General features: G+C 35.3%; 2 protein-coding genes across 3 annotated transcripts; one reads left to right on the top strand and one right to left on the bottom strand.

The window, feature by feature from the left end:
- Window positions 1-1,333: 1,333 nt before the first annotated feature.
- Window positions 1,334-3,001, bottom strand: ier5 (immediate early response 5). The gene has a single exon (XM_058761296.1). It carries the CDS (start codon window positions 2,675-2,677, stop codon window positions 1,847-1,849), a length of 831 nt encoding a protein of 276 aa, XP_058617279.1. The 5' UTR covers window positions 2,678-3,001; the 3' UTR covers window positions 1,334-1,846.
- A 658-nt stretch (window positions 3,002-3,659) lies between these two features.
- On the top strand, window positions 3,660-9,213 carry stx6 (syntaxin 6). 2 transcript variants are annotated; one of them, XM_058761298.1, is made up of 9 exons: window positions 3,660-3,843; window positions 5,277-5,484; window positions 6,368-6,537; window positions 6,621-6,715; window positions 6,792-6,854; window positions 6,942-7,070; window positions 7,188-7,294; window positions 8,138-8,232; window positions 8,726-9,213. In XM_058761298.1, exons 2-9 carry the CDS (start codon window positions 5,450-5,452, stop codon window positions 8,800-8,802), a joined length of 771 nt encoding a protein of 256 aa, XP_058617281.1. In that variant the 5' UTR covers window positions 3,660-3,843; window positions 5,277-5,449; the 3' UTR covers window positions 8,803-9,213. The 2 variants fall into 2 exon arrangements, with proteins under 2 accessions (XP_058617281.1, XP_058617282.1); XM_058761299.1 differs by lacking the exon at window positions 3,660-3,843 and having other exon boundaries at window positions 5,183-5,484.
- The last annotated feature ends 8,140 nt before the right edge of the window (window positions 9,214-17,353 follow it).

Genomic DNA, 17,353 nt, shown 5'->3' with positions numbered 1-17,353 from the left:
TAATAATATTTCACAATGTTAATGTTTTTACTGTATTTTTTATCAAATAAATGCAGCTTTGGTGAGCAGAAGAGACTTCTTTCAAAAACATTTCAAATCTTTCTGATCCCATACTTTTGAACGGTAGTGTATATTTCAGATAATTAAATATTTATATAAGTCATAATAACCATAACTATTGTACACTCACAAAAAAAATGAGTATCACTAAATATGACTTAGAAATGACATTTTAAAATTTCCTGATGTAGTTATGTCATTTTTATGATTCTTTTGACCTGGATGCTCCTTTTGTATTTGAACTTATATAAGATAAACTGATTTTGTGTGTGTGCGTGTGCATATTACAAGACAGGCTCATACGCTCCCCTCAGTGAATGCATTCTTGCCTAGTGAATTAAATACATTTCTCATAATTACTCACATAAAATGAAACATTTTTGAGCATAGAGCCTTTTATTAATTGTAAATTATGAATCATATCGCCTCTATTAATAATGTAAGACTGCTCTTGTGATGTTTCTACATGAAGAAAAGGTTGAGAAGTCAATGATTCTATTATGACTGTTCTCTCTTGTAGGAAAAGGCATTTCATGTTGAATTGCCTGGGACCAAAGACAGACCCTGGGAGAAGAGACAGCAGTCTGCGCTGAAACTGAACCCTGCATACCGCACATGCTTCAGGGGCACAATAGCTCGCTTTACAGCATGCAGTAAAAATGGCCTGGAAGCGATGCAGTGGAACAGCAGCTGAACATTCTTGTTCTTCTCAAACTTGTTGGATCACTTTGGTCCAAATAGTTTTGTTTGGAGAAGCTGCATTTTAAATACTAACGCTAAATAGTTTTTCATTGACTCTTATATTCAAAATGAAGTGTGTGAAATATGGTTCTCACAGTTTCTGACCAAAGAACTTCCAAGAGCTTCATAAATTTTCATTTGCGAATAGTTCTATGTAATTTAAAAATATACAGAATTCAGAAATTTAAAAATTGAATTCAGGCTATATAATTGGGACACTTCTGAATCAACCTTGTATATGTAGCCTATGTATATATCACAAACTGCAATTTTTGACAATGAAGTAGTGTTATATACTATTTATATGGTAATTATTAGCATTTAATCATTGTAATCTGCTATTTAAAATTATTTTAAAGTTCTATCACCGTGGGAACCTTGAAAGCAGCATTGGGCTGCAATTTTAAAAATTCCAAAAAAAAAGAGAAAAAAAGCTGACATTTGAAAAAAGGTGGATGAGGTGTCATTCTGAGTCATGTGAGTCACGTTTTCAGCGTTTCCACTCGAGAACAGAAAGCACAGAAACAATCGGTGTCATTTCACATTTTTTTAATACGTGAGCACCACGTAAATTGTCATGATACCAAAATACATAGATTCAGAATGCGACAAACAATATATACACACTCGAATATTACAAAATGTACAGGTCTTTTTAAAACAAAGACGTTAAAACAGTGGCCTAAACCTCGTACAGTCAAATTTGGTGTGATCGACCCTGAATCGGTTCAGTGACAATGTAACATTGACCTTCATGACACATTTGCATATGTTGTAATACCACTCGCTCACATGGCTTTAAAATGTCTGAGAGTTCAACACTTCAAGGACTGTAGTAGATCCCAAGTAGTAGCACCAGCATTCAGATACCTCCTTCACTAGAAAGGCATGCCCGGACATCTTACAGGCCAAACTGAGCTCGTACTTTGGTAGCACCACTCATGCTTGCTGGGAAGTCCCACACTACGATGTTGGGCCTGAGCACGTGTTACCAATGCGCTCAGATCAACCCGGATAAGAAGTACAGTGCCGTGCAATACAGTTATTAGAAAGCTACTATCGCTGTACTCCAAGGGTTAAGGTTCTTCAACATTTGGTCGCAGCAGATTTGTCCACTATCCTCTGCTTCAGACTCAGGTTTAGCACCGTCTTTGCTGAGAAGTCCTGAGAAACTGGAACCAAATATCGTAATGAGGTTGGACACGTTACTTGTGTCCATTTCCTCGGCTTCCTCGTCCTCTTTAGCATTTGAGGAGGCAACTTTGGTCCTTTTTTGAGGCAAATCGCCACTTTCCGTCTTCTCGGCGCTTCTTTTCCTGTTTGAACAAACGTGCGTTTTGGGTGGTTGATGTGATTCCCCGTCCGCTTCAGGCGATGAGTCGCTTTCTGCTACTGTACTGACTGAGGGACTCTCCTTGGGTTCGTCAATGGTTTCCGGCGGTGTTTCAGATGAAACCTTTGCCACAGAGTCCAACGAAGAGTTTTGCTTTTGCTCTTGTTGTAAAGTGGAAGTACAATCCGCCTGGTCTGATTTCACTTCATCGTCGTTTTCGCGATATTCCCGCTCTTTCTCGGGCCGCTCGTTCTGTTGAGGTTCCTCAGAGCTCTCTATTCGGTCACATTCCGTTGTAGAGGGAGGGAATTTCTCCCGCTCCGAGTCCGTAATGTCCCATTCGTTCCCTTCGCGCTCGCTCTGAGCAGCGTTCAGGCACGCGCCGCTGTAGTAGTCGCTCAGATAGACCTGACGCGCGCTGCGGAGGACCAGCGAAACCAAGAGGTTTTTATGCAGTTTAATGCCGCCTCGTTGAACGCGTGAGTTGTAGATTTTCCCTAAGGAAATGCTCATAATCCGATGGGCTTCCACTTTGTATTCCATGGCTGGAATCGATACGGTCAAGTTCACAGAGGTGCAAAGTTCGCCGGGCGTTCCGCGTTTGATTTCCTCTCAGGATTCTCCTCAAACCGCTGCTGCGAATTGGCCACCGACGCGGAAACGCGTTAATAAATAACGTCCAAGTAGTTTTTTTTCTCCCTCCTGTAGATCAAATCGTCCCGTATTTTGTTGACACAATCCTCATTATCATTCACAAAATACAATATTTGTGTTATAGGGTGAGTGTAGGAGTTTTGAATACCTCGCACATTCTCTCCAGCACCCAACAATGGTCTAGGGAGGAATGAGACCGTTTCTATTTTTAACTCGCTTTTATACTTCAGCGTCAGCGGCTACACTAGCCAATCACGTCTCGAGTTGCGTTCTGCCTGCGGCGTGAATCACACCCCGCCAAATAGGCGATGACCAATGGGAGAGCTCCGTGGCGATGAGTCATATTTAAATACTAACGTGGGAGAACTGTTTAAAGGGATAGAATTGTTTTCAAGCTAAAATAGCAGATATTTTTACAACTCGCTGTGTTTGTTCAGCTATTTTGATTTATAAAACCAAGACGAACTATATTTAAAACACAACATCGTTTTTGTAAGCAAACAGAAACGAATAACAAGCCAAAATCGACACATACGAGATGTTTTTACAGATTATGTAGCATATTTAGGGTAGGCTCCTTGTTTTATATATTTGGTTTCTAAACGTAAGACATTAAATCTCCACGTTCCTGTATTATTGTTATTATTTTGTACACGGTTTCCGCATAACAGCTCATCTCGTTCTGTTTTCAGAAAAACTGGTACTTCCCCTTTAATTTTTTCAACTGACTTCCTCGACTGATGTAATGGTTTGTCTGCTACAGTCGTGTCACATGACTCTATTGTGCAAATCCATTGCGGTGTCTGGGCAAATGTGAATGGAGCTGTTAGTGGGGGGAAGGGCAATGTTTTGTTTGAAGAAACAGTTAGCTGCTACTCATGAACGACAATGAATAGTGTGGGAGATTTGACCCTGTACTGATGATAAGGCGATGCTTTCGTTATTTATATGCCTTTAAAAAAAAAAAAAAAGCAATCCGTGTGTTTTGGTTTGTGAGTTCGCCTGCATTAAGATGTGGGTCATAAACAAACCTGACAGGAAGAGCGCGCTATGACGTAAGACACTTTCAGAGATTGTTTATCTAAATATAAACCATCACAGTCATCATGGCTACCGCAAAATGTCTATGCTACTGCGTCGAGCCGTATTTCAGATTAAGAATGTATTATTGATAGACAAGAAGGAATGGAATGAAGCCATAATTCTGTTATTTAAATCAGAATCCTGCACAAGGTCTATATAAAATAATGTAGGTAGGCTATCCTTATCCAGTCCCAGCTTTTCAATTGCAGGTCTGCTTGTTGATGGGACACTGGCAACTGATACTATAAATTAAACCAGAGTTCAATAATTTATGCAGCTTTACTTACTAAACTGAGCTGAAGTGTTTCCAGCTGTTTAGCTGGTTTTACATCATACACAACGTCCGCTTACCAGTGGATAGCACTGGTGTAGATAGTCAGCTAATGAGAAGGCAGTGTGCTGTGTTGAATAATGTATGAAGCACTGTTTTAGTAGGCAGACCAGGCGCAAAGCTACGTTTATTAAGAGAAAACAGTGGCAGACTCATATCTGTGGCCTATTATTTTAGATTATTTCATTAAAATATTATTATTATTGTTGTTATTAATCTATTTTAATTTAAAAAAAAAAAACATTGGGCGTGGGGCGGGGGGGATAGATTGGAGGTGTTTAATTCATGTAATGTATTAAGGTAAATTCTAGAGTTCAAGTAAAAAAGAAGAAGAAATAGTACACTGGTGGCACCATAGTACAATACAGTATCAGCTGGTAATACCTGGTTACTTTCATATATACTATTGTACCGTGTGAGAAAATGTATATTAAAAAAATAATAATTTTTTTAGACATCTGCCATGATACAACCATGGTATTTTTGAAAGTAATATACATTTTTGAATATGAAATACCATGATACAAAGCGGTATCACCATCAGATATCATCACAATACCATGGTATTACCACAGTACTTGTAAAAATATTCATAATATTCATGATTTATTATTAAATTATTAATATTTTTACATTACATTTTAAATCAATTTAATTTAAATTAATAATTAAAATAATTATTATTATTATATAGAAGTTTACACTATCAATATCAAATAATAATAATCAATTTATGATTATTATGATTAATAATAGTCAATTTATTGCCTTACATGCTATAGAGTTAGAGATTTTTATTATTATTCATAACAATAATAATATAATGTTCCATAATAGTGTATAATATACTGTAATTATTCAGTTATAACAGAATAAAGTAATATTGACTCTGTGTGTGTGTGTGTTTATTACAATTGCTTGTATGCAGATTTGAACATATCTGTGCCATCTGTGGCAATATTGCTTTGTTCTTTTACTGCAACAAACCAAAACAACCCACGCAGAGCACGCCGGTGTTTGTTTACCGGGAAGCTGTGTGTGTGTGTGTGTGTGTGTGTGTGTGTGTGTGTCTAGAAGCTGAAGGACCCGGATGTGATTCCGCCGAGCAATGGCGGCTGAGCGGATCCGGGCTCCGTCCCACATGTAAACAACACATTAAGCGCTCTCCTTTGTTTAAGAAAAGCAAAACCAGCCGCGATCAGGAGCATGAGATTATTGCACAAGAGTCGACTCATCTGAGCACCAAAATGTCAATGGAAGATCCGTTTTTCGTGGTGAAAGGGTGAGTTTATGGCTTAGATCGGTAACTGTGGGCGAATATCGGGTAACTTAACGTCAACTTAGAAAGGAGAAAGCGAATTATTAGCTCAAAAGTTTTTTCTTATGATTAAACTTTTCTGATTACGTTACCAATGTTAGTATTGCGCACGAACGCTTTGGGAGGTCGTGTGTGTCACTAAGCTTAAAACAGCTGTTTCATCCAGATCGTTATCATGTTGCCATGGCAACCGTTATTATCGATTTTCCCACCATTATATCATGCCATTAATCGATATCTGTGTCGTTTTCCTTTGAAGTGGTATTGTTGTGTGGTACCAGACATCTGCTCTTTGATATGTTACACTTACGAATATGTAATATGGTATACTTGGAAGTACCTTGGCTTGGATAGTATCATAATAGTACCATGCTATTTCCCAGTGATATCTTCACTGTACCATGATACATGTCCAAAAACGTGGAATTTTACATTTTTTGTTTTTTTGGACTTGTACCATGGTATATTTGGAAATGAATGCCATGGTGTAAGTCAAAGTACCATGGCACATGTCCAAAAACATGGAATTTAAAAAAATAATTGGGAATTGTACCATAGTACATGTCTAAAATCATGCTTTTTGAAGATGTACCTTGGTATACTCGGACGTACCTTGGAATGTCTTGTGAATACAATGGTATAAATCAAAGTGCTATGGTATTTTCATGTGATACCATCACTGTGCCACGGTACATGTCCATAATCAGGATATTATCATGGTACAAGAAGTACTCTGTAATACTGTAGTGTTTATATTTATGTCAAGCATAACATTTGCATTGTCATCGTTCAAATACTGTTGGGTTCCTCACTTTATAAAAAGGTTTAATGGATTGCTTTTCATTAGAGAGGTGCAGAAGGCTGTGAACACAGCTCAGGGGCTTCATCAGAGATGGATGGAGCTACAACAGGACCCGGGTGGAGCCAGTAAGGAGGAGGTGGACTGGACCACCAATGAGCTGAGGAACAGTTTGAGGTCCATTGAATGGGACTTGGAGGACTTGGATGAGACTATCAATATCCTTTTGTTTCTGGTAGCCTATGTTTGGACTTGAAATGGTTCAGGTGTTTATATGTTGTAGCCTTAACCTTGTCTTTAAGTATTGTGGAGGCTAATCCAAAGAAGTTCAATCTCGATGCGATGGAGCTGGCCAAGAGGAAAGCCTTCATCACTAACACAAGGCAAACAGTCAGGGTGAGCAGATTTGAGAGACTTACACACATCTGCCCCAATGGCACATGAATATCTCTAATTGATTTTCATTTTACAGGAGATGAAAGACCACATGGCTAGTCCGATGGCAATTACAGTGTCCGAGAGGAAAAATCGACAGGTTTGTACTCAAACTATGAAAGTAGGAGCCAGATTATGATTTGACAGTTTGCATATCACCTCATGACAATTTATGATCTTGTATTAGACTTTAATGGGTGATGGTGGATCTCGTGGCCCAATCTGGCAACCCAATGCAGATAAGTACACCAGACTGGACCGGGAGCTGCAGACGGCAAACTCACAGTTCATTGAGGAACAACAGACCCAGCAACAGGTACGTCAATACATCAGTTATTATCACAATTAAGAGGTGATTATCGCATGATTAGCATATTGTACCATATTTCTGAGCACTTATCAGAACAGTGCGTTTTATTTGTGTACATTGCAGCTCATAGCAGATCAGCAGGATGAGCAGCTGGAGTTGGTGTCGGGAACTATTGGTGTCTTGAAGAACATGTCCCAAAGGATCGGCCAAGAGTTGGATGAGCAAGCTGTGTAAGTCACTTTGAAACTGGTGAAGTTAGGTAGGAAATCTTTGTGTGCATATATGTGTATGTATGCATTTATGTCATTTAATTTAATTATATAATTTTTTGTTCATGGAAAAATATGTATATCATTTATAGATTATTATTTCTTTTTTAAATTACATGTCATTTGAAAACAGGATCTTTAAATAGTAAAAATTATGCATTTTTAATGGAGAAATTACATATATTTACATGATTTTATATCATATATACACACACACACACATATATTATTTAATTAAAATGATCATTATTTTAATTAATTATAGTTATATATTAATGATTTGTTTATATAAATAATATATACGCATACATATATACACATTTTATTTATACAGTTTTTGAATAATAATTGCTATATACATCTTTCTTTTTCAAAATGCTTTTATATATTCTTAATTTATTATTCATTTTTATTAATTACAAACCAGCACACAATGCGAACCATGAAAAACTGCATATATATGTATGTATGTGTATATATATATATATATATATATATATATATATATTAGTACTTGTACATCATTTATATATAATTTTAATTTAACTGTTTTCTCTAATTATTTTTAAAATAATTTGTTTGTAGTAATATATATATATATATATATATATATATATATATATATATATATATATATTAGTAATATAGTTTATTATTTTTCATCAATTACAAACCAGAGCACAAAGTAGTACATGAGAAATTGACCTGCTTTTGGCGTGAATCAGTTTGTCTAGTCGGTGCGCGTGAGATAACAGACCTCAAAACTTTGTTTCGATTCTGACTGTGTGTCTGGCCTATTTTCAGAATGCTGGACGATTTTTCACATGAGATGGACAGCACTCATTCCAGACTGGATAACGTGATGAAGAAGCTGGCTAAAGTTTCTCACATGACCAGCGGTGAGCAATACAGCAGCGGAAGAGCAGACATGCTTCATTTACAGTCTCACATGGTTAAAAGCAGTCAGAGAATACTTTCAGCAGTCGTTCAACTGAAATCTCTTATTTGAATATTTAACATCCTATCTGACAGCAATTACTTTTGTTTAGTTTTATTACAGTTAAAATATTATGCTGACTGTTTTTATGTAAAGCCAAAACTGGGTCATGGTTCATAAAGTTGGCACTCTGTTTACTACTCCTCGACTTCCTGTTGAAGTTAAAGGTGATTGGCTGCGACGCCCCTTATACGGCAAAGCATTAACAGGAAGTCAAACTTCCGGACCTTTTCATAGGAAACATTTGGTTGAGAGACCAAGAATTAAATCTGAACTTCTCCTGAAAGTTGTGGGAATGTTTTAAAAACATTTAGCTATACGGATTAGCTGTTAAAAACACTGTTGAACCGAATTATGAGTGTTTTAACCTGTTATATTCTCACTTGACCCTGCAGATCGCCGACAGTGGTGCGCTATCGGTATTCTTCTGGCCATCCTGTTTGTCGTGATCATCCTCTTAATTGTTCTGTGAACCGCACTCCTCCGTCCTCAGCCTCTACAGTTCTCCCGCCTGCGAACAGTCGCTCCAGCGAAGGTGCTTTGGAGACAAACAAACCCTTTCTCCATCTTTAGTCCATGATACAGTAGAACGCTGCTGCTTTGTACCTTTTTGCTTTCTTATAAACATCCTAGACTGAAAACAAATGGGTAACACGGTTTGTAAAACAAGGGCTGTTTTTTCGCAAGCGCATTTTCGGTTTGGCGATAATACGGTCTGAATGGTTTCGTACAAGTTGTCATAATCCAGGGTAAATCATTTCTTTCCAATGGACCATGACTTTTAATGCTTAAAGGGATAGTTCGCCCAAAAATGAAGTTACCCCATGATTTACTCACCCTCAAGCCATTCTAGGTGTTTATGACTTTCTTCTTTCATACGAACACAATTGGAGTTATATTAAAAAATGTCCTGGCTCTTCCAAGCTTTATAATGGTTTTTAATGGGAAATTGAAAGCCAAAAAAGTGCATCCATCCATCATAAAATGTGCTCCACACAGCTCCAGGGGGTGAATAAAGGCCTTTTAAAGCGAATCGATGCGTTTGTATAAGAAAAATATCTATATTTAAAACTTATAAACTGTAATCTCTAGCTTTTGCTAACTGTGGTACACGTTCCAGTGGATGGCGTCGGCGTAGCGTAAGCTCCGGTGAGAAGCGACGAACACGGAAGCGCGGAGGAGAGAGCAAAACAAAACACCAGTCACTAATTAGAAGTACAAAATGAGGATTTGTAAAGAAAAATGTCGGAGGATTTTGACAAAACTTGGTTCTCTCGAGACTAGGATATTCTCACCGGAGCTTACGCTACACCTACGTTTTCTACAGTTTTGGACAAATATGGATATTTTTCTTGCACAAATGCATCGCTTCACTTCAGAAGGCCTTTATTAACCCCCCGGACCCGTGTTGAGACTTTTTATGATGGATGGATGCACTTTTTTTTTGTTGACCTTCAAAATCTCATCCCCCATTCACTGCAGTTACAAAGCTTGGAAGAGCCAGGACATTTTTTTTTATTACAACTCTGATTGCATTCATCTGAAAGAAGAAAGTCATGTACACCTAGTATGGCCCGAGGGTGAGTAAATCATGGGGTAATTTTCATTTTTGGGTGAACTACCCTTTAAACAGCTAAAAGAATCAAGTGCGACTAGAAAATACTGCTGACGTTATTTCCTGTGCACTGCTTTAATAGTCGGTTTAGACCACTGTAAATAATCAACACTAACTACTAATTTACTAAACACTGGAGTTTAACAAACCAGATACTGTTTAAGCGGGTATGTTACTGATCATACTAATGCGAAAGAGTTATTTACTGTCTAAGTGTTTATTTCTGTGTGCTTTGTTTACTTTTTTTTTACATTTGAGTTATCGATAGTCAGTTACTAGTGAGATTTATTCACACGCACTGTGGTTTGTTTCTTTGAACTGAATGGAATTGTGTTTTTAACGGAAACGTTGATGTTAAACGCTCCGGATAACTGCTTACAAGTCTTTAAATAATAGGTTAACAATTCAAATATTAACAAAGAAATTGTGCTTTAGTAAGCATTAAATATGTGAATTGCGTGACAATTGGTTATTAATCTGTAGAAAGTCTGAAAACGGATCACTTCTGATGGAAGTGAAGTTTTGGACCAAATATATTTTAGTATAAAAGCTAAATTTGAGAACTAATGGTTAAAGAAATAGTTGACCCAAAAATGAAAATTTGCTGAAAATGCGCTCACCCTCGGGCCGTCCAGGGGTGCGTTTCCCAAAAGCATCGTTAGCTAACTATGGTCGTTAGTTCCATTGAACTCTATTGGTAACGACGGAACTTGCGACCATAGTTGTTTTTGGGAAACGCACCCCAGGATGTTGATGAGTTTGTTTCTTCATCAGAACAGATTTGGAGAAATTTAGCTTTACATCACTTGCTCACCAATGGATCCATTGCAGTGAATGGGTGCCGTCAGAATGAGAGTCCAAACAGCTGATAAAAACATACAATAATCCACACCACTCCAGTCCACTATTAATGGCTTTAACGGTCAGTACATTTTCAGCTCATTTTTATTTTTGAGTGAACTATTCCTTAGTTATAGGTCACTATTTAGCCAGTGCCTTAGCACAGATGAGGGTGAAGTTACATTTCATTTTAGAAAGCCAGGCACTTGTGACAAAACGTTAGGTTGCGTTTCGCATTCTTAAACTGCTCAGCGAAGTTGTTCGTCCAGTATTTAAAATATATATGTTTTCGCAAACTGATGGTTTGCGGTGTATTTCCACTGCTAACTCAAATGGAAACGTATGAAGCAGCGGTCACTAAAATGAAAATCATCGTATTTGTTGTCTTTCGACAGCACAACACTACATATTCTGTGAAAAATATCTTACTGGATATTTGTATTGTTTTTGTTTTGTTTGTATGTTGTTTTAATAATCTTATGGGTAAATCACACAAAGAAATGTTGTATTTCACCCCAAAATCCAAAAAAAAAAAAGTATGAAGCCTTTTTCCCTGCATTATTATACAACATTATTTCCATGCCAGTTAAGCACATTTGTCATTACTGTAATGTGAAAAATCATGATTTTTATGTAATATAGTAATAAAAGTAATCTTGTCTGGGCACAATAATTTTAAATACAATTAAAAAAAAAAATTTAATTTAATTTAATACATTAAATATTACATATTTGTCTTGTAATTTAATATATATATTTCACATTACAGTAATGAGGATTGATAAATTGTGCCCAATCATGAAAATAATGTCATAATGCAGTGTTTTTATTTCTCAGACATTTCCGTCGGCCCATATAATAGTGTTCAGCTGATTCTGACTGCCCTCGGTCACATGATACAGGAGGTCAACACTGATTGGTTCGAAGTATGACTGAATCGATTATGCAATTTTAACGATACAAATAAAATGATACAATTGCACAATTATATCACTGTTGTTGAGTCGCAGTGACGGAGCGGAGAGATCAAGGTAGTGAACGGGCTCATAGACAATGTTCTTCCTGACAACCTGACAATGTTCATGTTGTGTGAATTTCAGTTGTACATGTTCGTTTGTGATGTTTGTTTGCTCCCGAAGAGAATGGCAGAAATTTGTAGTTTTTTTTTTTTTTTTTAGCACTCGTTGTTTCTCCATCTCCCTCAGAAAACTTTGTCAAACCTTCCCATGTACCCACAACCCCTCAGTTTGTCACTGTGTGAAGCTCTGAGCCCCATTAAAAACAATTCATTGAAAGATGGTGTCGGATTGAATTCCTGTCAATGTGAGGATATAAAAGGAATGTAAATACAAATTAAAAATTATCAATAAAAATATATGAATTTATGTAAAAACATGTAAAATATATTATGTAAATGTACTCATTTTTGATTTGTGTATTAAAAATAATTTATATTGTTTTTAAAATGTACAAATATAACATTTATTTATTTTTAATATTTAAAAGAAATTCTGTATTATGAATATACAAAAGATATAAAAATTCATATAAAAATATTAAATATATTTTATATTGTTAAAAGATCATTTTAATATTTAAAAAATTATTGTAAATTATATTCTTAAGAAGTATTACTTTATAATATGTATTATATCACATATGATTTGTTTAAAAATCTTTATTAATTTATTTATAAAAAGGTTTTAAAAACAATGAAAATAAACATAGATACATATTTTAAAATTCTTTTAATATTTAAAAGGAAATTGTGAATTTAAAGAAAAATGTGTAAAGTATGTTATAGAAATGAATTATTTTTATTCTATGACTTATGTATTATATTTATATAATAATTATAAAATGTAAATTATTACATTATATATTTTTAATTAATTTATTATTAATAAGAAAATAAATGTAAAGTTCATTTAAAAATGATTAATTAGTTTTTTTGTACAGTCTGAAGAGAGACATTTCTAGAGCTTAATGTGTATTGATCCTGAGTCATCCTCTGAGCGATGTTGTGGTTAGATCAGAATATCAGCGTTGATGATTGTGTTGATGCTGAGCGTTGGTCTCTATTGATCCTCTAATCCAGCAGAGAGGGCCGTTCACCCTGGTCTTATGACAGGTGGCGTCTTTCTCCTCTGCCTCCCCTTCCTCCCTCTTTTGTCTGGCTCAGTAATGATTAGAGATCAACACCTGAGTCCCACACACACTGAACGCAGCCAAACCATCAGGACCGGAACTATTATAGAGGTCATGTTTATAGAGAAACAACATCTGTGGACCAAATTTTATTGTTACAGTATTATGAAAATGAAAATATTTTTTATATTTATTCATTTTCCATTTTAATATTATAAATATAGAATTGATCCTATGATATGATCTACTTTTGCATGTTTTAGCAGTAATATACTAAAATAATAATAATTAAATATTTAATACTATGTTTGCATATGTAGTGTTAAATATGTACTGCTCATTTATAATAATAATAATAAAATGTAAAATGTTTTCAATTGTGTATATACAGTGTTGAAATAATGTTATAGCATTGTTTTAGTTTTATATTTGCATATTATTTTAAAACTTATCATAAAACGTTTTTGTATACTGTATTGTATATATTTTATAGATGTTTTTATATATTATAATTGTAATTTTCATATTTGTGGACCAAATTGTGAAATATGTAAGTAATATTTATATTTATATAATTATATTTTTAGTGCTGTCAAATGAATAATTGCGATTAATTAGAAGTTTTTGTTTACATAATATATGTGTGGCTTCTGTGTATATTTATTATGTATATAAATTCATATTTTAAAAATATTTACTTGTCTGTATTTATATTCATATAATTTATAATATATTATAAATAAATATATTTAATATATAAATAACATTTTTCTGAAATATATACATGCATGTATGTATATTTATATATACATAAATATACACAGCACATACATTATGTAAACAAAAACTTTTATTTTGGATGCGATTAATCGCGGTTAATCATTTGACAGCACTAATATTTTTTTATAATATATATATATTTTAAATAATAAATTTGACATTTTAAAAGAAATATATTTTAAATAATATATGATACACCCAAGCATGAAATGTGGTGTTAAATATGTACTGGCTATTTAATATAATAATAACATGTAAATATGTTTTTACATGTATATAGTACAGCATTATAATTAATATTACAGAATGTATATTATATTATTTTTGCTTAGAATCTAAATGTTAATTCTGTAATAATCAGAATTCTGTTAATTTAGATTTATAATTTTGCATATCTATTATGATTATTATTTTGTTCTTTTAATGTATTTTATATTAATATCAGTATTATATATGTTTATGCAAAGTAAAGCATTTATAGGATTAATGTTGCAACATTTATGCATTTAATATTTTAATATATTATTTTATATCAAATAAATATACAAATATTTTTGGCATATGTAGTACAAAATATTTACAGCAATTTTTATTTGAATATTCATCAAGGAGAACTGTAGTACATAAACTATAATGTTTGGCTCAAAATAGTGGTGATATTTGTGGCTAAAACTGGCTCTACATAGCTGGAGTGCTTCTAATGATGGATTTACAGAGGCCGTGTGTGTGGCAGGGAGGCAGCAGGTGCAGGATGCAGGTTCGGTGTTGGGCTCCTTTATCCCGCAGTAAGTGGAGGGGACAGCTGAGCTCTCGTACCCGTGGGGAGGTGGAGGTGGAGGTGGGGGCGGGGAAGAGACACACTCCTCCGCCAGCTGAGCTCATTAGCATCGCTACACACAAACACAACATCAACCCGCACTTGAGAGCAGCTATCATGTTTATGAGAGTACAAAACGACTATAAACCTACCCGGAGTCCTGTTAAACAGCTGTCACGGACAATCGCGAGCTTTTCTTCTAGTTATCGGTGACAGCTATGAATATTGGGTAATGAAGGGTATAATTGCTTAAAGATGAAGCCTGTAAATGCATATAAGCATCTATAACGACATGAATGAGATTGTGCAGCTTGGTTAGAAGATTTTTTTATTCGTTTTGTAAGTGTTCTGACTTAATAAATGCATGCATTTGATTGTTTTGTGTGTGTTTTCAATGTCGTGACCAGGATGGAATCAATCATTGTCTAATCAATAGAGGAGGACAGGCGAGATTATTGACCTGAACTCGTGCCACACCAAGACCCTCAAACATGTCTGTAAGCTCCTCCTGCTTGTGTCATTTTGCCATTGTAAACCCCAATCCTGCACTCTTAGGGGCCATTCACACAGATCATATATTTGCGTTGAAAAACGTGAAACATGAGTAGTGAAATGGGAAAAATACGCAAGGTATTGAGACTCGGTTATTAAAATTGAACTTGTTTTAACGTTTGTGTGATGTTTTTAGAACACTACGTTTTTAAAAAACAGTGCAATGGAAAAGCAGCGCAGTTGGATGCAAAAAACACGTTCTATTTCAACCGCCCCGTACCGGTAAGATGCAGAGCGTGTTTTTGCATTTAAAAGTGCAAGACAGGGCAGTGGAATAAAAAACGCAATGACTATAGACGTTTTTTCTTCTTTTTTTTATAAAAAGTATAAAAAATTTTAATGCAGTGTGAGCGCAACTGTTAAAGACAAAAGTTTAGCGCATGTTTACATAAAACAAAAAGTAGCATGTGGGATGCAAAAGTGTTTTGCATTTTTAAAAATTGTAATTCTAACTTGAGCTTATGTTTGTAAAAAACAGTTTTTAAAAAAAAAAACAAGATGCCAGCGCTAAAGTCAAAAATGTCAGTTTAGCGCATGTTTACATACAAAAACTACGTAAAAGTAGTGCAGTGGAATGGAAAAAACATTTTCTGTGTGAACCACCACTTATGGTCTGTGCACACCAAAAGTGAAGCGAATATTCGCATCACATTATCGCTTTTGATTACTCACGGGATGTTTTTCGCGAACAAAATATAAAAATATTGCGCATGCTCTCCTCCAATTTCTGATACAACCGGATGCGTCAATAAGTTCTTCGCTGACTGGCTTGCACAACAACGCGCCATGCGAATTTCCTGCTCAAGTTGACATTTTTCGCGATTTAAAGGGATAGTTCACCCAAAAATGAAAATTTGATGTTTATCTGCTTACCCCCAGGGCATCCAAGATGTAGGTGACTTTGTTTCTTCAGTAGAACACAAACGAAAGTTTTTAACTCAAACCGTTACAGTCTGTCAGCCCTATAATGCAAGTCAATGGGCACACAATCTTTGAGAGTAAAAAAAACATGCACAGACAAATCCAAATTAAACCCTGCGGCTCGTGATGATACATTGATGTCCTAAGACACGAAACGATCGGTTTGTGCAAGAAACTGAACAGTTTTTTTTTATCACGACATCCGGTGCGTGACGCCTGTATGTGCTCTGGCGTAGTTTATGCAATTTGAAAAGTCAACACTCCCGGATGAGTTCGCGTGAGCAAACGTAGTCTTTTAGGTTTAAGTAGGTTTGAACAATCAGGATAAGCTCAAGTAATTACCATTTTGATTAGCTGTCATACCCACAATCTCTGTGCACTGTGTAAATAATGAGTGACGTATAGGCGCGACAGATCGCTTCTGCGCTTGCATAAACTACGCCAGAGCACATACAGGCGTCACGCACCGGATGCCGTGAACGCGCTCAGGGCAGTTGGACATAGTGGTGTATTAGAGGTAAAAAATGATAAAAAAAAATACTGTTCAGTTTCTCGCACAAACCGATCGTTTCGTGTCTTAGGACATCAATGTATCGTCATGAACCGCAGGGTTTAATTTGAATTTGTCTGTGTATGTTTTTTTTACTCTCAAAGATTGTGTGCCCATTGACTTGCATTATAGGACTGACAGACTGCAACGGTTTGAGTTAAAAATCTTCGTTTGTGTTCTACTGAAGAAACAAAGTCACCTACATCTTGGATGCCCTGGGGGTAAGCAGATAAATATCAAATTTTCATTTTTGGGTGAACTATCCCTTTAAGGTGAATATCACACGTTTGCGGCAAACGTGTTAACCAATTTGCGTCATTTGCATCGCTTAGCACAAATTCTCATCTATTTGCGTCTTTGCATCGATTTTGTATGTAATCTACTTGAGCAAATAATTAAATTCACTTTTCGTTGCACACACCATTAACCCTAAAATACCGAACACATTTATTCATTTAAAAACACAAGATACAGGGCAGTGGAATAAAAATCCCAATGTCTCAAGATGACTTTTTTTATTTTTAATTGTAACTTCTTTTAACTTAAGCGCCATTTTTAAAATGCTGCGTTAGGGACCATTCACTAAGAATGTGTTTTTACATTTAAAATTGCAAGACGCAGTGTAATAAAATGAAAACAAATGCAAAATCTATTGGTAGGTTTTTAAAAAAGTTGAATTACTTTTAACTTGAACATTGCTTTTTCTTTAGAACGATGTGTTGTACGAGAATGCCAAAGTTGCGAGTACAATGGTCAAACACGTATGTTTTATGCATATTTACATATAATCACAATGGAAA

The sequence above is a fragment of the Onychostoma macrolepis genome, chromosome 22 (assembly GCF_012432095.1).
Source record: "Onychostoma macrolepis isolate SWU-2019 chromosome 22, ASM1243209v1, whole genome shotgun sequence".
NCBI lineage: Eukaryota > Metazoa > Chordata > Actinopteri > Cypriniformes > Cyprinidae > Onychostoma > Onychostoma macrolepis.
Note: the sequence above shows the minus strand (reverse complement) of the source record. Positions and strands in the feature narration are given on the sequence as shown.

Bases quoted from the DNA above. Each gene is read 5' to 3' on its own strand.
- ier5 (XM_058761296.1), bottom strand. From the start codon at position 2,677: ATGGAATACAAAGTGGAAGCCCATCGGATTATGAGCATTTCCTTAGGG.
- stx6 (XM_058761298.1), top strand. From the start codon at position 5,450: ATGTCAATGGAAGATCCGTTTTTCGTGGTGAAAGG. The intron at 7,071-7,187 runs GTACGTCAATAC...TGTACATTGCAG, and splicing joins AACAACAGACCCAGCAACAG to CTCATAGCAGATCAGCAGGA. The intron at 7,295-8,137 runs GTAAGTCACTTT...GCCTATTTTCAG, and splicing joins GAGTTGGATGAGCAAGCTGT to AATGCTGGACGATTTTTCAC.